At 65.5% G+C, this 20063-nt stretch overlaps 2 protein-coding genes across 3 annotated transcripts in view; one reads left to right on the top strand and one right to left on the bottom strand.

Annotated features, from left to right (window-relative positions):
- MROH1 (maestro heat like repeat family member 1) overlaps positions 1–4834 on the top strand; it is a 56429-nt gene extending 51595 nt beyond the window's left edge. For both annotated transcript variants that reach the window (XM_075024167.1, XM_075024166.1), the window contains 5 exons: positions 707–859; positions 989–1123; positions 1402–1504; positions 2449–2514; positions 4180–4834. In XM_075024167.1, the coding sequence (XP_074880268.1) occupies positions 707–859; positions 989–1123; positions 1402–1504; positions 2449–2514; positions 4180–4265 (543 nt within the window). In that variant the 3' untranslated portion in view covers positions 4266–4834. The remainder of the gene's footprint in view (positions 1–706; positions 860–988; positions 1124–1401; positions 1505–2448; positions 2515–4179) is intronic.
- A 1720-nt stretch (positions 4835–6554) lies between these two features.
- Positions 6555–20063, bottom strand: part of BOP1 (BOP1 ribosomal biogenesis factor) — a 67673-nt gene continuing 54164 nt past the window's right edge. Inside the window, exons 4-16 of the mRNA XM_075024176.1 lie at positions 13042–13196; positions 12673–12790; positions 12484–12585; positions 11920–12132; positions 11198–11359; positions 10718–10798; positions 10182–10251; positions 8938–9070; positions 8306–8486; positions 7879–8167; positions 7650–7734; positions 7079–7186; positions 6555–6859 (exon numbers count right to left, since the gene is read on the bottom strand). Coding sequence (XP_074880277.1) covers positions 6706–6859; positions 7079–7186; positions 7650–7734; positions 7879–8167; positions 8306–8486; positions 8938–9070; positions 10182–10251; positions 10718–10798; positions 11198–11359; positions 11920–12132; positions 12484–12585; positions 12673–12790; positions 13042–13196 — 1851 coding nt within the window. The 3' untranslated portion in view covers positions 6555–6705. The remainder of the gene's footprint in view (positions 6860–7078; positions 7187–7649; positions 7735–7878; positions 8168–8305; positions 8487–8937; positions 9071–10181; positions 10252–10717; positions 10799–11197; positions 11360–11919; positions 12133–12483; positions 12586–12672; positions 12791–13041; positions 13197–20063) is intronic.

Below are 20063 nucleotides of genomic sequence, written 5' to 3'. Positions count from 1 at the left end.
CTCAGCTTGCAGCCCGTCCCGGGGCTTAAGCCTCATCCTCTGCTCCCGCGCTGAGCTGCCGCAGTCCCGCTGGGAGCATCCCCGCCTTGGCCAGGCCCTTGCTGCACCCCACGCTCCGGCTTTGTGGGTGTCATCTTCTCTGCTGCTTCTCTGGCCTGAGCAGAACCGCAGCCGGGAGCTCGCTCTGCCCCTTCGAACGGCCGGAGCTGGCTGTGGCATGAAGACCCCCCGTCCCCAAACTCGGTTCCCAGCTCCTCCCGGGTGCCAGCTGGTGGGGGGCTCTGGACCAGCGGGAGAAAACGGGCATGATGGTGGCTGAAATTTGGGATGAAGAGGCAGGGGGCTGTGGTTTTGTGGAGTCATTAGGTGGGAGGGAGTGAATTTACACCCCTAACAGAGCCTGTCCTCAGCCCACGGGTGGTTTTTTTATTTCCTGGTGAAGAGTTGTCTAAAATGGTTTTCAAAAACCAACTAAACGAACAAAAAAAGCTGAGGTCCTGCCGCTGAGGACCGGGGCAGCCTGGGAAGGAGGTGCTGAGGGTTCGGGACAGACAGGAGCATTTTTCTTGCTGCTCTGATGCCCTCCAGCCTGAGAAGCGAGGTGGTGGGTGGTGGGAGCAGCCCTGCCAGATGCATTCCCCCAAAACGGGAGGTGCCCAGCGCAGGTCGGTCCCCGCTGAGCCCTGCTCGTCCCCTCTGCCCGCAGGAGCAGCCTGACCTCCGCCAGTCCTCCATCGTCCTCTTCGGCAAACTGACCAAGTTCAGCGAAGGCAACTGCGAAGTCTTCTTCGAGCAAATCCTGAACGGGCTGGTGACGCTGCTGCTGCACCTCCAGGACCCGAAGCCGGAGGTTGTCAAAGTGAGTGCCCCGCTGGCCGGCGGGAACCGGGGAGGGGGGGTCCTCCGCCTCGGCGCGGGGATCCTGCGCGGTGCTGAGCTCTGGAGCGTGCGCGCGCGCGCGCTGCAGCCTCCCCTCTCTGTGCCGCAGGCCTGCAAGTTTGCTCTGCGCATGTGTGGTCCCAACATGGGCTGCGAGGGGCTCTGCGACATGTTCCTCAACCACCTGCGGGAGGACAGGAGCCTGCACTACGGGGAGTTCATGAACAACGTCTGCAAACACCTGGTGAGCGGTTGCCAGAGCCCGTGGCACCGGTGCCGGCACTGCCCGCGGGACTCGGTGCAAGCCGGCGGGGCTCGTGCGGGGAGTGCCGGTCCGTAAGGTCCTCCGGGTCCTGTCCCGGTGTCCGGACGGGGCGATTCCCCCTGCCCAGCCCAGGCGTGTTCCTGGGCTGACCTCAGCCTCCCCAGGAGCTCCAGGCTTCCAGGAGATGGTGCCAGTGCCGCAGGCAGCCGGTCTCCTGTCCTGCGTGACTTCTTCTTCGGCGGCTGTTTCTCTCCTAGATGCAGAGCTACCCAGAAATGCTGAACCGCCTGATCTTAACCAACCTGTTCTACTTCAAGAGCAACTGGGTGGACATCCGAGCAGCTGCGCCCATGTTCATCGGTAAGGCTGCTGGGGTCCTGCTCTCAACGCGGCTCCTCGGGCTTCGCGGTGGGGGGTGTCCTCTCCCCAGGACGCTGTTGTCCGAGGAATGCTTTCGGTCCCCGTTCTGCTGGGAGGGCGCTGCGGACAACGTCCAGGTCTTCTGGTCCCTCCTTCTCGTGTGGAGCACCAGCCTGCGCCTTGCCGTGCCCAGGTCCGGAGACGGGCACACGTGCCACGTCCCCGGGTGGTGCCAGCACCCCAGGAACTTTTCTCCAGCCGTCTCCCACTCGTGCTGGCTGGGTGCGCGGTGTCGGCCGTGACCGGCTGAGGTGGAAAGCGCGTGGCCGGGTCCTGCCACGGTTTGGATGACTGCCCGCCGTGGGCAATGCCTGTACAGACCCTGGTTGGCAGCAGCAGCGGGCTGCCGGTGGGCTGCGTGGACGATGCCCTCAGCGGAGCCTGGACCAGCTCGGTCCATCGCTGTGAAGGTCTCCAGGCTCAGGGTGCAGCACGCGGGTGATGGTGAGCAACGCGGCCAGAAGAGCTGCCTCAGCCCCATGCCCTCAGCTCAGAGTGTTTCTGCGATTCCCCCTTTCTGAGGACGGGTAGTGCCCAGCCTTGCTTTTACCCCTTGAAGATTGGGGGGCGGGGGGGGGCAGGTTTTGCTGCTTTCAGCACAGACCTCGGCTGCACTGCGCTCCGATGTGCCCGGTGACGCTTTAGGACAAGTCACCGGAGCTGCAGGTGGCAGGACCGCTGGCAGGCATCTCCTTGGGGCGCGTTAGGGCGTTGTGTGTACAACACCCACCATCGCCCTCGCCCGAGCGGTTGTCGAGGGGTTTCCATCGAGACCCCGCGCGACCCGCTGACGCGGGGACGAGTGAGCTGGTGCCCGGCGGCGTGCCCCCGTTACCTGCCTCCTCGCTCCTCGGTGGGATCCAGACTCTGAAATTCTTCCTCAGGCTTCCTCGTGCTGCACGTGGACGAAGACCACTGCCAGCAAGTGGACCTGGACCAACTCATTTCGGGTGAGTAGGTGCTGCCGCCCGCGGCTTTCGCTGCTGGGGACTGGGGGGGGGGGATTTGCCTCTGCCCACCGGAGCTCAGCCCTGTGACGCTGCTGTGCCCGAGGCTCCTGCCCGGCTCTCGGAGCCGGCAGCTTTGGGGGGCTTTAGGACATCACAGAGGGACGAGTCTGCAATGGGATCCCGCTCCCTCCTGGATGCGCCGGATGCATCCCTGGGCGAGCTGGGGGACACGGGGAACGTCCCCGACCTCCTGGACAGCCCACAAAGCCAGAGCTGTGGCCAGGATGAGGCCGGCACCTGCGGGCAACAGCTGCGGAGGGGTCCTGGGCTGGGAAGCCAAGGTGCCGCGGGACTCGGGGATGCTGAGACGGCACCCGGTTTGCGCCCCGCGAGGGGCCGAGGGGCTCTGCTGGTGGGTGCCACGCGACCCCCAAAACCCCCCCGGGCTGCACGGCGAGCTCCGGGGGGCTCAGGGGGCATTTGCAGTGGCTTAGCGTAAGCAGGAGGGGACTCGCAGGGTTTGTTTGTAACGTGTTAACCGTTAAAAGGCAGAGTTGAGGCTCGTTATGAAGGGCTAATAAAAAGTCGACTTGAAGCTGGTGGCATTTTGGAGCAGAGTTAAGTAATTTTCCTGGATTTCAGGGATTTTTTCCCTGTCACTAGTGACCTCATAGTATATAGTAATGCATGGAAACTTTTGGATTGTTCCAAGGGAGCTTAAAAAACACTAAAAAAGGAAAAACTATCTTTCCGTTGGCTCCCTGAGCCCTTCCAGAAGAAAGAGGCCTGTCTGTTTGAAACAAGTGAAAGATAATCTGCCTGCGTGTGAGTAATCGCTGGAGCGAGCAGGCCTGGATTGGGTTGCGCGAGCTTCCCGTGTTGAGTGGCTCGGCCGTGCGGGGGTCCGGGGGGGCTTCGCCGTTACGCCCCCGCGGCCGGGTCCGGCGAGGCACGAGGACGCGGCGAGCGGGCACGTAAATCAGGGGAGCCCGGCTCGCTGCGGGAGCAGAATTTGGGGGGGGGGACACACATGGGAGGGAGGCGAGGGCTCTCCTGCGCCGGGTAAACAAGCTACTGGAAAAATATTATTATACTTTTACTGCTAGGAAAAACTACCTGGATTGTTTTCTTACTACCGGGAGCCGTTCCAGGCATTAGGAAATCGTGCTGATAGGGGAGGCTTGGCCCGGCGAGCGTCTGCACAGCCCCGCGGGCCCCCGGGGGCTCAGCTCCCGGCTCCGTTCCCCTCCCCGGCCCCGGCCCCCCGTGCTGGGGGCCCTTCTCCTCCCCAGGTCGGTGCAGGAGCAGCCCCACCGGCTTGAGCCCCGCGCCCCAAAGACCCCTCCCCGGTCCCCCATCGCCCCGGGACCCCGGGACCAGGCAGAGGCAGCAGCCTCCGCAGCACCGTCCCGCTGCCGTGGCGTGGGTCCCCTGGGCTCTGCAGAGCTGGGGGGCTCCTGGGGGGGGGCTGAAGAGGACTTGGGGTGCTTGTTCCCCCCCTGGGGCGTGTGAGGGGGCTGGCAGGGGGGCCCAGCATCCCTGGGACTGGAGTTTCTCCTTCCCTGTGCGATGGAGCAAAGCCAGGATGCGGCTGGGGGTGATGGTGGTGGGGGGTGGCCGTGGTCCCGTAGCCCCCCCGGCATGTCTGTGCTCTGCTCCTTCCAGCTCTGAACCTGCTCCTGAAGGACCCCGTCCCTGCCGTCCGCGTGAAGGTGGCAGAGACCCTGGGCCGCCTCGTCAGGATCCTGTGAGCCCCCCGGGGGCCCCCCCAGCTCCGCCGCAGCAACAGTCGGGTCGGCTCCTCGCCACGAGCCCCACGGCTTTGGGGTCCCTGCGGGCACTGCCACGTCTTCCTGCATCCCGGGGTCTGGCTCGCCTGCCTTCGCGGCAGCCCCCGTCGTCTTCCTCTGCTCTCGCCAGCCTGCGGGAGCCCACCCGAACCCCCCCCCCCAATATCAGGACTGGCTTGGCCCGACTGTGGCACCGTGGTGGCCGGAGGACACGGTGGGCGCATGGCCCCTCTCCGCAGGCTGCTGGACGGGGTCCTGGTTGACTTATGGGATGAGGGTCCTGGGCAGGGATGTGGCAGCATGGGGAGGGAAGGAAGGGGCTGCAGCTGCCCCACAGCTCCCTGGGCTCAGCCGGGAGCAGGATGGAGCCTGAGCCCCCCCCACCCCGGCTGCCTCCAGCCCCTCGTCCCACCCTGCTGCTCTCTGGTACTGAAGACGGGGGTCCTGTCCCCCGGGGCCCTATTCGATGAATGTGACCGTCCTCTTGACACACATGTACATAAACGTATTTTTAAATAAAGCTCTTTGCTCCTCAAGCGTTGTGATGGGGTGAAGGGGACGGGTTCCCCCCCCACCCCCACGGCTGTGTGAGCCGGGTCGTGGCAGGGGCTTTGGGGAGCCCGTGGGGAGGGAGCGGCACGGAGGAAACCGCTGGCTGTGCAGGGATCCCCTTCGGAGGAAGATGCTGGGTCTCTTCCCCCTGCCTTTGCCAAAGGGGAGGCGCAGCAGCACTGGCCCTGGCTCGAGTCGTGGGGTCCCCTCGAGCTGGTCCTGCCCTGCTCCTCGTCATGGGTTTCTGTCCCCACACTGGAGCTCCCTGCTCTGGTCACCTCTGGGCTCTTTTTTGGGTGCTGATTCTGTTCCAGCTCCTGCTGCTCCTGGCCCTGTTCTGCTCCCTGGGCTCCTTTGCTGGCCTGTTAGTGATACGGGGGGCCAGGGGCAGGGGCAGCGCTCTCTGGGCGCTTCCTCCACAGCCAGAAGCAGCAGAGGGAGGTGTGGGGTGGCAGCGGTCCCGTTGCGTGACCTGGCACCATCCTCACAGCAGCGCTCCTCCTCGGCACTCAGCAGCGACGCCTGCATCTAGCAGGGCTTGCAGTGTCAGTAGGGCTCAGAGTGAACAAGCCAGGGCAGAGAAGAGCTGCTGTGAGAGAGGCAGGAGTGGTTTGTGCTGCAGGGAGGGTGGAGAGCTCACCTGGGGCTTGGTGGCAGGAGGTGGCCTGTGAGCTCGTGGCCCTGCCGTGCCGCCGCGGTGCCCGTGGGCTCTGGTGCTCCTGCGGCTCCCACCTCTGCACGGGGCCGGGCGGCTGCCGGGGCCTTTCTGTTGCTGTGGGACAATCCCTCAGCCCTGCCTGCTCCCTGGGCCAAAAGAGCTCTGGAATCCTGCACAACCTCTCCGGCTGTTCAGCTCTGGCGTGGCGGAGGGATTCCTGGGATGGCTGGGCTGCACCTGGGCTGCGGCCGTGCCCCCCCGCCGCCACTCTGGGTGAGGGGGTGATGGGGGGGACACCCCCCAGCCTTTTTCCACTTGTGGAAGCCCTAGGTGGGCTCTGCATCATGTTCGATGCCGGCTCTGACCCATGACCCCAACTCAGGGGCAAGCCCAGGTGATGTGGGACCCTGTAGCAGGGGTCTTCTGGGGCCCTGGGGCCACCCTGGCTCCCGGCAGCCCCCCCAGCCGTGCAAGTGTGGGCCAGGGAGGGTCCCGGCCGGATCCCACCCCCCAGGCCGGCAGCGGGAAGGGCCGGTTCCCGTGGCCATCCTGGCCGGCGGCCAGCGCTGAGCTCATGCGCGGGATGAGCTCACGGTGGTTGTCGGACCGCAGGCTGCCGAGGGCAGCACGTGGGGATCCTCCGCTGGGACCATGCGTGAGGGGGACGGACGGGGCCCTGCGCCCCCCCCCCAGCTGGGGTGACCCCAGGGACCATGGGGGGGTGATGCTGGGGGTTAGAGGGGTGCTGGGTGTGGGGGGGGCTAATGCATTTTGGTCATGGCTGGGCGCTGGCTGCTCACCGTGTCCTTGCACTGGATGCGCGTGGGGCGGCGGGTGTCGGGGTTCCTGTTGGGGGGGTGCGTGTCCCCAGCCCGGGTACGGGGCTGGGACCCACTGCAGCCCAGGAGCCACCATGTCCCCCCCACCCCAGGGCTGGTGCATGGTGGGGGGGCAGCTTGGAGCCCCAGGCTGGGCCAGGCACTGAGGGATGTGCCCACTCACTGCTGAGCTGGCAAGGCAGGACAAAAAGTGGTGCAGGATTGTATCCAAAGGAGTTTAATGAGAAAGGCCCCAGGAGTCCGTGCGCAGGAGCGATGTTCCCGGCAGAGCGCGGTGGTCCCGGCGCTGCCCCTCGCCCGCGGGGTGCTGCTGTTGGGCTGGGATGGGGGGGGTGCTGGCGCCGGGCGGCAGCTATGTGTAGAGCCGGACGGTGCCGTCGGCGCCGGAGGAGAAGACCCAGGGTTGGGTGGGGTGGAAGAGCACATCGAGGACGCCCAGGTCCAATGTCATCGCGTGGCCCTTCAGCACCTTCACGGGCACCAGCAATGGGTTCTGCAGCAGGTCGCTGTGGTGGGGGAAGACAGGTCAGGACGGGGCTTGGGCTCCCTCCCTGGGGTACCCCCCCGCAGAGTCACCCCACAAACGCTGCACCCCCCCGATGCACAGGGCAACACCGTACCCTCCCCACCCAGCAGCCCCTCCAGGGCTTTGCCGCGCTGCCGCTTGCCGGAGGAGAGGGGACGCGACGCCGAACCCCCGTGGCTCCCCCCGCCCCCCCACGTACTTGTAGACCATGCCGTGGCAAACGATGACGGTCCCGTCGTCCGAGCCCGAGGCGAAGAGCGGGTAGTGCTTGTGGAAGGCCACGCTCCGTAACGCTTTCTTGTGGTGCCTGCAATGACGGCGGGCGCGATGTCAGGGCAAGGGGGGGGACGCTCTGCCCCTGTCCCGACCCTTGGCCAGGGCGCCTGGGTCTGCGCACGGCCGGGCTTTACGGACCCCAAGCTCTGCTGTGAACGACCATATGTATGGGAGGGGAGCGGGCAACTGGGACAGACTGGGACCCACTGTGGGCAGCTCAAACTAGCTCAGCACCTCCTGCCATAGAGGCTTTGCCCCCCCCAGGAGCCCTGGCAGAGCTGTGGTCACCGTCCCCCACTCTGGCACAGGAGAGCCATGAGACACCAACACGCTGGGCAGGGATGGCTGCTCCTGGCACAGCCCCAACGGGCTCCATCCTGCTGTTAAGTCCCCGGAGAGAAAACAGCCCCGGGAAGGGGCCCCGTGGGGTTTGGGGGGGCTGCGGGCAGGTTAATGGGGAGCAGGCAGAGGCTGGCCCCAGCCCCGGGGCTCACCGCAGCAGCTGGTAGGGTCTGGTGGAGAGGTCCAGGTCGAACCAGGCCAGCTTGCTGTCATAGCTGCCGCAGATGATGTTGTCGCCTGTGAGAGGGAACAGGGTATTACTGGGGTTGCCAGCGAACCCCACGGTGTCCTGCCTGCACCCCAGGCAGCCTGGCTGAGCGGGACGCTCCGTACTGGCTTACAAGACCTGGTAGCTCCTTGGGGAACACACAGGCCACGTACCTCCAGGGTGGATGGCCATGCTGGACACCCACTTGCAGTTTGTCATCAGCTTCTTGGTGAGCTCCTGCTTGAGGAGGTTGTAGACGCGGACGTAGCGCTGGGTGGCCACGAAGAAGTAGGGCCGGATGGGGTGGAAGAGCACGCATTGCACCAGCCCCTTGCTCTTGCGGAAGGGGTTCTGGCTCCAGCGCTTGCTGGTCTGGTGAATCAGCACTTGCATGTTGCTGTTGTCCGACACGACGCTGGCGAAGTAGTCGCCTTTGCCGTGCCAGGTCACCTGCTTCACGGCCTGCGGAGAGCGGGTAGAGGCACACGGGTCAGACCCATCGGTGGGACTGCTCCATGCCTCGCCAGGGAGTCACCCACCACCCCGGGGAGCAGCCCCCGGCCAGCCTGGCTTCCACAGGGCCCCCCGCTCTGTCCCTACCTTGCTGTGCTGAACAACCAGCCGGACGCCTTTGCTGTGCTCTTCCATGGTGGCCGTCACCCACTGCACGGGCTGGACCCGCTCCTCCTCCGGTGCCACGTAGGACTCGAGCAGCTGGTCGGTGGCCCCGTAGAGCAGCTTGTCCCCGAGGCAGGGGTTCACCAGCAGCACCGACTGATCCCTGCGGCGCGGGATGAGTGCATAGTCAGGGCACACCACCGAGGAGAGGAAACCCCTGTGGGGCCACGGGATGGCCCCGGCACAGGGCCGGGACCACGGGGAGGGACGTGTGGGACTCTGCAAGCAGTCAGGTCCTTCTGTAGACCAGCAAAGAGAAAAGAGGGAGGATACAGGGAGCTCTGTCATAGCCCAAATGCCCCAGGGAGGATGGTGGGGACTGACTGGTTCCTCCACAGAAGAATGAGGGCCACCAAACGAAGCGGGAGGCAAGGTGACAGCGAGCAGAGGTGGCTTTGCACACCAGAGTGTGGCCATCCTTGCTGCTGGGGCTGCCACGAGTTTATAGGTGCTTCTTGGAGGCCGGACAGGCTTTGGGAGAAGAACTCCAGGAACCGCTCCAGCTCAGGGAGCAGCCGGCTGGAGGATGGCGAAAGCCACGCTGGGACACTCACACGCAGATGGCCACCAGGCAGATGGTGGGGTTGGGGTTCCAGGCGACGCTCTTCACCACGCCGCCCACAGGCAGGGTCTTCATGCAGCGAGCCGTGCACACCTCCCAGAACCGCACCGTGCAGTCATCCGAGCCTGCGGGACAGGACAGGTTGGCCAGGGCCAGGTACGGTCCGTCCTTCCCCCCCCCACCAGGGATGCCGTGCAGGGGACTGCCACGGCTTGGCTCAGCAGCACGGGGCTCCAGGGCACGTCCCCAAGCCGTAGGGGAGAGCAGCCCCGCACTGCCCCTGCTTGCAGCCTTGGGGGAGCAGCGAGAGGAACACGGCAGTGCCCGCGATTCCCCGGCAGCTTCTCCGCACGGCAGCAGCTCCAGCACCACCAAGGCGAGACGTGACCGGGGGCTGCTGCCGAGAGAACAGGCCCCCACCCCGCTCCCTCCAGCACCGCGTCTCTGCCCGTGGTCCCTCTCCTGAGGCGCAGGGCTCCCGACGCAGCTGCCGTGCTGGCAGCATGCCTGGCTCGGCACGGCTCGGCACGGCACGGCACGGGCCCATCTAGCTGTGAGATGCATGCAGACAGCTCCCCGGGCAGGCTTTTCTGCGGGCAGGCACGGCGGGAGCAGGTAGCCGGCAGCGTGCGCGTGTCCCCGCAGGTCGGGTTATTTTTAACGCCTGATCTCAGCCACTTTCCCAGCCCGGGGCCAGGAATTCCACGTTGTGCAACCGACCGACACCGCGGCCACCGGGAGCTGGCAGCCTGGAAACTCCAGCGCTATAAAAAGCACATGTGCCTTTGTGGGCTGTTAAACTGCCATCTGCTCTCAATCTCCAGCCTCCGGCCGGCCGCGCAGGGCTCTGCCGTTCGCTCCTCCAGCCTCACTTTCTCCACTGCTGAGCGGGAGGGACGCAGGCTCCTGGGTGGGGTCCCGAGAGCGGCTGGAAAAACCCACGGAGCCTTCTGGAGGCAAGACGCCTTGCCGCAGGCTGGGGGGACGCACGCTGCTGGCGTGGGCAGCCACAGGACTCCCAGGGATTGCTCTTCTCCTCCTGCCCAGGCTTCTCCCACGGCCGTGCACCGGTGGAGCGCGCTGGCAGGCTCCCAGGCAGCCCCAGCTTTCACACAGGGCGGCAGTCCCAAGCCCCACGCTGGCATGGGGTGACGCCGGGACCAGCTCCGGCGCTGGGGCCAGGCTAGGGGCACCCGGCGCGTCTGGGATGCCCCGGTCTGGGGAGCGAAGCCTTACCTGACACCAGCCACTGCCCGCTGGGAGAGATGCTGAGGCAACGCACCAGGCTGGTGTGCCCACGGTAGACCTGGGGAGGGAGACGGGAGGTGGGTGAGGGTCCCACGTAGCCCAGCGGCTCCTCCGTGGGGACCTCCCCACACTGCCCCGGGTTCAGCAAGGAGGGAGAGGGGGCCTGGGGTCACTTCTCTCGAGAGATCTGCGTGCTGCCGACCCCCCCCAGCCCCGGCATGCCCAGATCCGGGGGCCCTGCTCTTTTCCTGGGGCAGGTCCCCAGCTCTGCCCATCCGCAATCGTGCTGATCCCAGTCCTGCCTCACCTGCTGCAGGCAGGACCCCGTCGCTGCCTGATTCTGCCCAGCACAGGCTGCAGGGCTGGTCGTCTCCCTCTGAGGCTAACAGGCAGCAGCTGTGCCCAGAACAGCCATTATGGGTGCATGGGCACACCTGGTCTCACCAGGACCGGCTTGGGCACGGCTCACTGCCACGGGCGTGCACGGCAGCCCCCCCCCTCCCCGGCTCCACGCATCCACTTACCAGGGCCTGGGTGGTCGGGAAGGGCTGCAGGTCCCGCGGCTTCGGCAGCTTGGGAATCAGGTCCTCTGGGTCCACGTTGACCTGTGAGAGGCAGGCGGTGAGGCACAACCAGGCAGAACCTTGGCTCTCCCGGCACCGGTGCTGGTGCCCTGCGTGCACGAGCTGTGCAGCCCCGCAGCCCCAGGGCAGGCTCCGGCTGGAAAGCCCAGGCTGAAGGCTCCGAGCCAGAGCGGGATCACAGGACGGCACTTTTGTAAGCATGGGCACGGCCCTCATCGCAGCTCAGGAGCTCTGCAGCGAGCTGGGACTGGCGCTGCAGGTAGGTGGGGGGCAAGAGGCCTTTAGGAACAGCAGTTTGTGCCCCAGAGCATCGTGGTCCCCTGACCAGCTGGGTGGCATCAGGGCATACACAGGATTGAGCAGAGACCAGTCTGAAACTTTCCCAGGACACCCAGGTGGTGGGGCAGGAGAAGCCCTTACCCGCATTTTCCTCTGGCGCGGACAGAGGTAGAGGTCCAGGCAGCGCTCGAAGCGCTCGTGGATGAAGCGGGAGTAGGCAGGCACTGCCCGCAGGCACCGGTACTGCTGGGGCACGAAGTTCAGCTTCCTCTCGGCTGGCTCCTGCTGCTCCCAGGCTAGCTTCTGTGGGACGGAGGGGACCCCGGGTCAGCAGGGCTGGCAGGGACCCCCGGATGGTGAGGTGCCCTGGCACATCCCCTCTCCGAGCCCAGCAAGAACCATCCTCGAGCTGGTTTCTCGCCGGCCAGCGCCATGCTGCTCCTTGAGACACCGCACTTACCCCTCTCTGCCCCAGTACCCCCCTGTCTGCCTCCAGCCAAGCCCTCCTCAGCCTGCCAGGATTTTGCTGCCTGTTTCCCCCCCACCCCAGCCCCTGGGCTGAGCGTGCCAGGATGAACCCCGCACCAGGAGACCCCCACAGTAGTTTAGTTTGGAGGCTGTACCTTGCTGTCACAGGCACACCCCGCTCCCTGGGAGGTAGCCCCACTTCTTCTGTTTTGATTCAGGGGGCTGAGGAACCTTTGCTTTCATTTTCCTTGCAAGGTCTTGACACGATGTGGTCTCTGGGGTGTCCCTCTGAGGCGCAACACTTTCCCCGCTGCCCTCCCCAGCACAGCACAGCCCCCCCCCCGGGTGTCCGGAGCTTTCCCTTGCAGGTCCTGGCCGCTCACACCCCCCCTTACCTCCTCCTCGCTGAGCAGGTACTCGGGCGGGGGGTTGTACGACTCCTCGTGCCCAGGCAGCTTCATCTTGGGGGCTGGGACGTGCATCTTGTGGCGGCCCAGAATGGAGTTGGGATCTTCGTGGGCCCAGAGGTCGTAGTATGTAGGTGTGTCGTCCTTGGGCTTACGGGGCTTGATCCAGCCCATCTTGATGGCGTGGACTAGCTTGGAGACCTGTGGGGCAGGGAGAGGTCAATCCCAGGAGCCACAGGACTCCGCAGGCTTGGGGAGGATGAGGTGTGGGATGTGAGGGAGGAAACAAATGCCTCTGGGCACAGCTCTGAAGCCCTGGGAGCCTGGCGGGGCAGCACAGGACCGGAGGACTTGGCACGGGTTTACAAGTGGACACGAACTGCTGCAGCAGGAACAGTCGTGGGGGTGGATGAGCCACGGCAGGGACTGCCGGACAGGAGAGCAGCCGCAGGCATCATCCTTCAGCGCTGCGGTCTGCGGTGGGGGTTGCAGTTGCAGGCAGAGCTCGGCTTTGCGCTCCCAGCTCGCCCAAGGTGCCGTCAGACCTCTCACCTTCTCCTTCTCGATGAGGGAAGGGATGAAGCTCCGCTTGTCCGCTGGGCGATTCGTCACCGGGTGGATCATGACCTCGTGGGTGAAGAAGTCAACGGCCGGCTGCGGAGACACAGACCCAAGTCACCCTGCCCGTCCTGGGGCAACCCAGCGCTCGGAGCAAGCGCAGAGGGTGTGCCGTGACCCTACCTCGTAGGGATTGAAGTGGACATCCCCAAACTGCCCTTTCTGGAGCCGATGCACCAGGTCCACCTGCTCATCTGTCAGCTTTATGTCTGCACCCGTCATCTTGTCCTGGACCGTTCGCCTGCAGGGAACCGAACGAGGCAGGGTTAGGGCTGGACGGCAGCGTCTGTCCCTGACGGTGGTACGAGCCCCACGACCATGAAGCCCTGAGCTCCCAAAGCCACACGCCAGGAGTCACAAGGGGAGACCTTGAGCTCTCCAGCTTGTGCTCTACAGCCCTGGGCTCCGGGGAGTCGGGGTGTTTCACGCCCTGATGTGGACGGACACAAACGTCAAGCTGTGCACCGAGGTGGCCCTCCCCTCCCCGCTCACCAGTAGTCGGGGTTCTCCATCTTCTCCAGGAACATGTCCAGCTCGTCCTTGTTCCGGATGGGCTTGTAGATCTTCTTGCCCTCCAGGTTGTAGCCGATGTGCGGGAAGTCCTGGTACCACTCCATGGGGATGTTGCCCACCGTGTTGCGAATGTCCTGGAGGGGAGCGGAGGGAAGTGGTGTGAGGGCAGGGGACACCGTTTCAAGCAGATGCACCCCTGGGTGCCGGGGGGGCGGTAAAAAAGGAGGGAAGGGGTAGGAAAGCTGTGTGATGTCCATCCCCCTGTCCAGGCACACACGCTGCCGGCAGCCAGGGCAGCACAGGGCTGGAGACGGGTGCACCGGGATGGCGGAGGCTGGGGGGGCAATGACCGAACCCCAAAGGTGCAGTGGGCTGAGCGGGGTTGGACCTCCAACGCCAGTGCCCTGCACGACCACGGGCTGCGCTTCGTTAGGGGACGTGCGGCCCCTTCCTCCGCGCTCGGGGCAGAGGATGCAAGCGTCAAGGTAAGCAGCGCCTGGGGCTCATTTACCGCAGCAGGAAAGGTTTAAAAAACTTTTAAATGGCTCGATGAACGGTGAAATGCCGGTGCGTGGCGTCGGCTGCAGCCGGGCTTCGGCTGCCTGCCGGAGCGAGCGGGCAGGGGGCTGCGGGCAGTCGGTCAGCAGCACCGCGGCTGAGCGCATTCCTGCATCCATCCCGCAGGCAGGAGCGCGCCTCACATTTTCCGATCGCCAGCTGCCAGGCCTGCTCCCTCCCCCTGCACACGGACGCTCGCGCCCGGCCGGCCGCTGCCTTTTTCGGCTGCCCATACCGGGAGCAGGCAGCTGCCCCCAAGGCACCGGTGGCTTCGTCCCTTCCCTTGGTTCCACGGCCACCGGGGTCTGCGTGTGGCCACGAGTCCCACGGCTCTGGGGCAGGAGCAGCCCCTGGCATCACGGTGCGCTGGTGAAACGGGCCAGCCGGCACCGCGGGCACGTTTCGGAAATGCCGCCGGGCTCTGCGTCTCCTGTCCCCGATGATGCTGGCAGGGAGCATGAGAGACGGCTGCCCTGGTCCCCACCAGCAGCTCGCGTGGGGACACGCTGCGGAGGTGAGCTGTGCCCGACCTCCTGCGGCCCGTGGACCGACGGAGGCTGGGGGAGATGGAGGAAACGCCGGAGCTGCTCCGCTTCCCTTCACGAGAGGCTGGCGGCAGGAACCAGCCCCTGAGGGGGGCTCCGGCTCCCCGGCGGGACCTGCTGCCCCAGCACAGGGCTCGGAGAGGAGCAGCAAAGACCAAGAGTCCCCGAAGAGCTCATCTGGGCACCGGGGATGGCTCCAGCTGGGGTCTGATGCCAAGCCCACAGGCAGGGAGGGGGTGGACGGGGAGGTTTCGCTCTGTACCCCCTCCGGACCGGAGCGAGGGGACATTTGGCAAAGGGAAAGGTGGGTGATTGAAACCCAGTAGCGAAAGCTCTCATGCTCAGCAGCAGAAACGCTCGCGGCCACGGCAAGTCACCAAAACACCGAGGCAGTCCCGGCGGCGATCGGGCGCTTCCGTGGGCAACGCAGACCTCCAAACTCCTTGCCACTGACAGCAAACCCACAGCGTTACTTGGGGACGGAGCCCCTGCCACCATGCGAGGGCAGGATGCGACCCGCCGGCGGGGGGAAAGGCAGACGCCGGGCGGGTGGTCCTGCCTTGGTCCCCAGCACCAGCCCCTGCTCCTCGCTCGCCCCGGCTGTATCCTGCCCCTCGGGGCTGGCAGGGTCGGGCAGGAGTGGGGAGCGAGGGCCCTCCGGCCTCTTCCAGCTGCCCTGACGTTGCAGAACGTGGAGACCCCGTCCCCAATTACAGCCACAGAGGGACGAAGGTGTGAAGGCGACCTGTGCCCCGTACACCCCGCAGTCAGGGGTCACCCTCGCCCCGGGGCACCATCTGGTCCCCATAAACACTTGCAAACGACGCGGAGCCTCCCACGGAAAGGTGCCTGGAGCCCCGGGAAGGCAGAGCCGGGCGAGAGCCCCAGGGGCCAAGCCGGACCCATCCATCACTCTCCGAGCAGACGTCAGCGCAGGATGTGCGCAGCCCCCGCGGGGATCCGGGCAGGAATTTTCCCCTCGGCATCAGCAAGGGGCTGGCCTGGTCCAGGGATGCTGCCGCTGCGGGCTGCTGGGGCACGGCCGAGACCCCAGGGAATTCCAGGACCACCTGGGACAGAGCCGGGAGAGCCCCCCCTGCAGCTGCCCAGCTAAGGCTCGCGCAGACGGACAGACACAGGGCTGTCGGCTCTGGAAGCCTCATCCCACGGCCGGCAGCAGGAAAGCCATTATCCGAGACACCTCCGGGAGCCCGGCACAGGCTGCTCTGGGATGCCCCACCACGGCCCCAGGAGATGATGCCCAGTGCCCGCAGCTCTCCAGGCTGCAGGCAGCCACGACACCTCTGCGGTGGTGCCAGCTCTTGGCCAAGCAGGAGCTCCAGGAGCTCGCAGCTGCCGTGTCTGCCGGGGCTGGAGCTGCTGCCTCACCCGGGCAGGAGATTTCTACAAAGAGCAACAGGGCAGCAGCCGCTGGCTCCCCGAGGGGCTGCCGGGCAGAGGCAGTAGTCCCCACAGGCGCAGGGACTGCTCCATCCGACCCTCCGCTCCTTGAGCTCACAGCAGCCCCGTCGGATGAGGGAACGGTGACGGGGTCAGTGACAGCCAACACTCGGTGCAGGCTCCCGTTCTCAGCACCGAGCGTGACACCGACGCTCCCAGGCAGCGTCTGTCCGGCTGCACCCCGCTGCGTTTCTAGCAGAAGTACTTGCTCCTGGAGCAGCGCGCTCATGTGCTCGCACCGCTGCATGGCTCGCTCGGTCACGGGGGGTCCCGAGGACGGAGACCCGAGGCCTCCGGCAGGGCAGGAGTTCGGGTGGCGCGGAGCCTCTGGGGAGAAGCAGGGGAGGGGATGCAGCAATCCTGCTGACACCAGCGGCGATGCCGGAGCCGCTCTGCTTCACCTCCGGGGATGCAGGCGGGGATGCGATGACAGGCTGGGCAGTGACGGCGGCGGGGCAGAGGGCGAGAAGGCACTAGAGGATCGGCAGCGCGGATGCCCGGGTGATGAGGTGGGGACAGGGATGCTAACTGTTTCTCCGGGCTCTGCGGCCGAGGGATGGGAGCAGCTTTGCCTTCTCTGCCCTTTCTCCCCGTGTGATGTTCTCTTCACCTTAATGAACACACACTCCGCTTGCTCAGGGAAAGACTTGAGCAGGGCCAGCTCTCCAGCCGTGGCGTGGCAGAGCGGGGCTAGCCGCAGCCGTCAGCTGCAGAGACACCGTCAGCGTAGAGACAAGCAAGTATTTTTAACGCCCCAGGCTGCTGCGCAGAGAGTGCTGCCTTGCCTGGAGCTTGGAAGCCCAGACTGGGCGTCTCTTCCCGAAGGCCAGCTCGGCTTCGCCAGGAGCTGTGGACTTGACGCAGGAATCCCTGGGCGAAGCTCTTGCCAGGAGCACAGACAGGATCCCAGCAGGCCTGGAATGTTTTCTCCTCAAACACGAGCCCCAGGGTCCCGTGCTGGCCAGGCGGGAGCACACCCCGGCCGCCCCAGCCCAGACCCCGACGCAGGAGGTGGTCCACGCAGCACCGGCACAGCCTGGCAAGGACGGGCTCAGCGCCGGCAGGATGCCCCACGCGCTTGTCCGGTCCCCGGTGCTTAATGAGCCTGGCACAGACGCCCCAGTGACCGCTGGGGAGGACACTGGGAGACCCCGACGAGGTGTCCCCAGCTCTGGTTGTTCTGGGGCAGGGAGCACACCCCAAAGCACTGACAGTGCCGTTGGGTAGGTCAGGACTGGGGTCTCAGCCCCGACAAAATCCCGGAGGGACGTACACGCCTGGGGCCAACACGGGAGAATGGCTGGGCTGCAGCTTCCCCCCCCCAGGGCCAATCCCCAGCAGTGGGATCCACGTCCCCCCGACAGCCCCACAGTGCGGAGAAAGGAGCAAATTCCTCTCAGACGGAGTTTCTTAACGGTGTGGAAGCAGCCCAGTAGCCACGGGCCCCCTCCTTCCCCTCCGCTCGCCTCCCACCCACCCACTCGGGCTGCACGGCTGCCTCCCGTGTCGTTAACACATCGCCTCCAGCGAGCTGCGTCCTCCAAGCGAGCGCGGGGGAGTCTGGAGCCCCGGAGCGAGGGACTGCCGTCACTCAGCCTCACGTCTGGAAGTTGTTCTTGGATGGGCCCTGGGCATTCCTAGACGCACATTCCTGGCAGCTGGAGAGCCTCGTAGGAAAGATTCTTCTCTTGAAAATATCCGGTCCACATGGAGGAGAAAGGGGATGGGGCAAGCTCAACCCTCCCGTCCCCCCCCATCCCTGAGACCGCAGCGGCGTGCCCGGGTACTTGGTGGGGTGCTGGGGATCCCGGGTCGGTGGCAGGAGGACGTCTCATGTCCCCCCCCCACCCCGAGGTGACTGCAGTCGAGACTCCAGCAGTGCTGGAGAGGGCTCTGCACCCCCAGCACCCCTTCCCATAGGAGCGGGGTCCTCAAGGGGTCCGGCACGAGCACCGGGCACCCTCTGCGGGGAGGGAAGCTCCGCAGAGCCTGGGGTCAAGGTGCCTGCGGGAAAGGCACCCCAAGCACCCCACGCTCTGCAGGGCTGTTAGCTGGGGGGGGCAGGTCCCGAAGATGGGGAGAGGCAGGTTTCAAAGGGGGGGACCACGAAAGCCCAGCTGCACCACGGCCCAGCGCCTCGGTCCAGGGAGCGGGACGAGGCAGGCAGCCACCGCAGGCAGCACCTCCTCTGCAGCGGAGCCGTGGCGTCATTGCAGGCAGCCAGGCCAAGCTTCCAGGTAATAAAGCCGTGGCAGGGGATGGATCGCAACGGGGAATTTCAGAGTCCTCGGCCGTGGCTCCGCAGCCGCAGCCTCCCTGGGAGAAGGTGCCTACACCAGGCTCTGCTGACCTGCCAGGGCTGGGAAGACGATGCCCAAAGTGGGACATCATGGAAGGTCTCTGGGAAGCCAGGAAAGCCACAAAGCCAGGGGTCGGGACGCTGCGATCTCCAGTGCCAAATGCCTCTGCTTATTTAAGAGCGGGGCTTTCTGAGTCCGTGCCAGGTCTGGTGCTCTGGCCTGACCCAGGGCTGAGCGTCACCTGCAGACAGGACCGCTCTGCATCCCGGTCCAGAGCCGGAGGAGCTGGGCCGCAGGGAGACGGACGTGCTTCCCACCAGGAAGGACAGCGCAGGGAAAGTGCCTGGGGATTGCACTTGGATAGAAGGTGCTAGAGAAAAGCAAGATCATTAGCAGAGCTAAACGAAAGCAGATGCCTACAGGAGCCTGGGTTTCCAAAGCACACATGGTGAGCGCCCAGCACTGTGGAAGGAGATGACAGTGGCTTGGATTTCAGAAGCTGCTGAGACTGTTGATTAACTGTGGTAGCACACTGCAAAGGTGCAAAACACTGGCTCAGAGTGACAACACCCCATGTGGAGCTCCTGCTGGGGACCGCGCTCGGGGGGATGCTCTGCGCACTGCCGAAACAGAGGGGAAACCCGAGACTTCACAGCAAATGGCAATTCCCATTTCTGGCCAAGCTAAAATGCTCCTTATCGACGCACCACACAAACTAAGCGCGCTCGAAGGCCGTGACGCAGCTTTACCAGCGGAGCATGGGGGTCTTACCCGGCTGCCCCCAGGGGCTGCGTGCAGGCAGGGCCGGAGCTGATGCTGTTGGGGATTGCCAGTCCCTGCCATCACCAAAAGCAGCCGGTGTCCCTCCCGCTGGCAAGGGGAGAGCAGCCCGTGGGGCTCAGCCCCGAAGACCCCATTGCAGCCCCCCGCCAGGCTGTGGGTTTGCAGTCGCCCTGCGAGGGGATGCCGCTGCCCTGGGGGTCCACCGAGCAGGGCCGGGAGGCAGGAGTTCTGCTGGGCTGGGAGACGTGCCTGGGATTGGGGGAAGAGCCGGCCTTCTCCAGGCACCACACTCTCCTCGTGCGAAGGCAGAGCGTGCAGCTGAAGGGGGGCACGCTCCCACTGTCCCAACTCCTATTTGACGAGGTTACGGGGCCAGGGTAAGGCAGCCCAGAGCTGAGGCAATTCCCTGCCTGCTCCGGCGCTCGGTTCCCTGGACCCATGCTGGTTGTGGGGTCCCAGCCCTTAGGGACAGCTCTGTGACCCAGGGTGCTATGGGGATTCCCACGTGCCTGGCCACAGAGGAGGAGGCTGATGGCCTTCACCGGGGACGAAGCTCCCTGCCTGCTCTCTGCCTCTGCAGCAAGGGACCGGCTGGGCCGGCAAGCTCCGGAACGTCCTTGCAGCACCTCCGTGGCTCCAGGCCCAGGACTGATGCCATGAAATCAAGCAGCCCTGGGGCTGCAGTGAGCCTGCCTGCCTGGGGCTGCCACTGAGCCAAGAGTTTTGCAGAGCAAAGCCAGGGCTGGGGCGCAGGGCTCTCTCCACGAGCCGCTAAGCTCACTTGCAGAGCACAGAAATGCCTTGGTTTCCTTCGGTCCTGGGTCTGGGCGCAGAGTCAGGACTGCCCCACTGAAGCGGCAGCTGCTGTGGGTCCATGGGGACCCCTGCTCAGCCCCCCCAAGCCCTCTGTCCCCAGAGGACTCTGCTGGAGGTGCCTGCGTGGGGACGATGAGCTGGCGCGGGAAGGGGAGCCGGGGGTAATTTGGGGCAGGTTCCAAAGCCGACCCTGCCAGCAGGTGCTGGTTTCTGCAGGCTCGGCAAAGCTGGCGCGGTTACGGGGACAGGTTACGGGGACGGGTTAGGTTATGGGGACAGGTTACGGGGACAGGAGCGGGGTCCGCACCCACACACACCGATCAGGCTGACAGAGACACAAATGCCATTCTTGATACCTGGGGAGGAAATTAAAGCAAATTAAAGCAGCAAGCGTGCAGCCAGGCAGGAGCTTCGGCGGAGGCGTGCCGGCGGGCAGCTCCTCAAGGGTTAATTCCTGCCTCTCTGCCCCATTAGCAGCAGCAGCAGCAGCAGCAGCAGGATGGATTTGGTCATGCTGCGGGAAGGGGAGGGAGCGCTC

This window comes from Buteo buteo, chromosome 3 (assembly GCF_964188355.1).
Source record: "Buteo buteo chromosome 3, bButBut1.hap1.1, whole genome shotgun sequence".
NCBI lineage: Eukaryota > Metazoa > Chordata > Aves > Accipitriformes > Accipitridae > Buteo > Buteo buteo.
The sequence above is the reverse complement of the archived record's forward strand: the minus strand, read 5'-3'. Positions and strand labels throughout refer to the sequence as shown.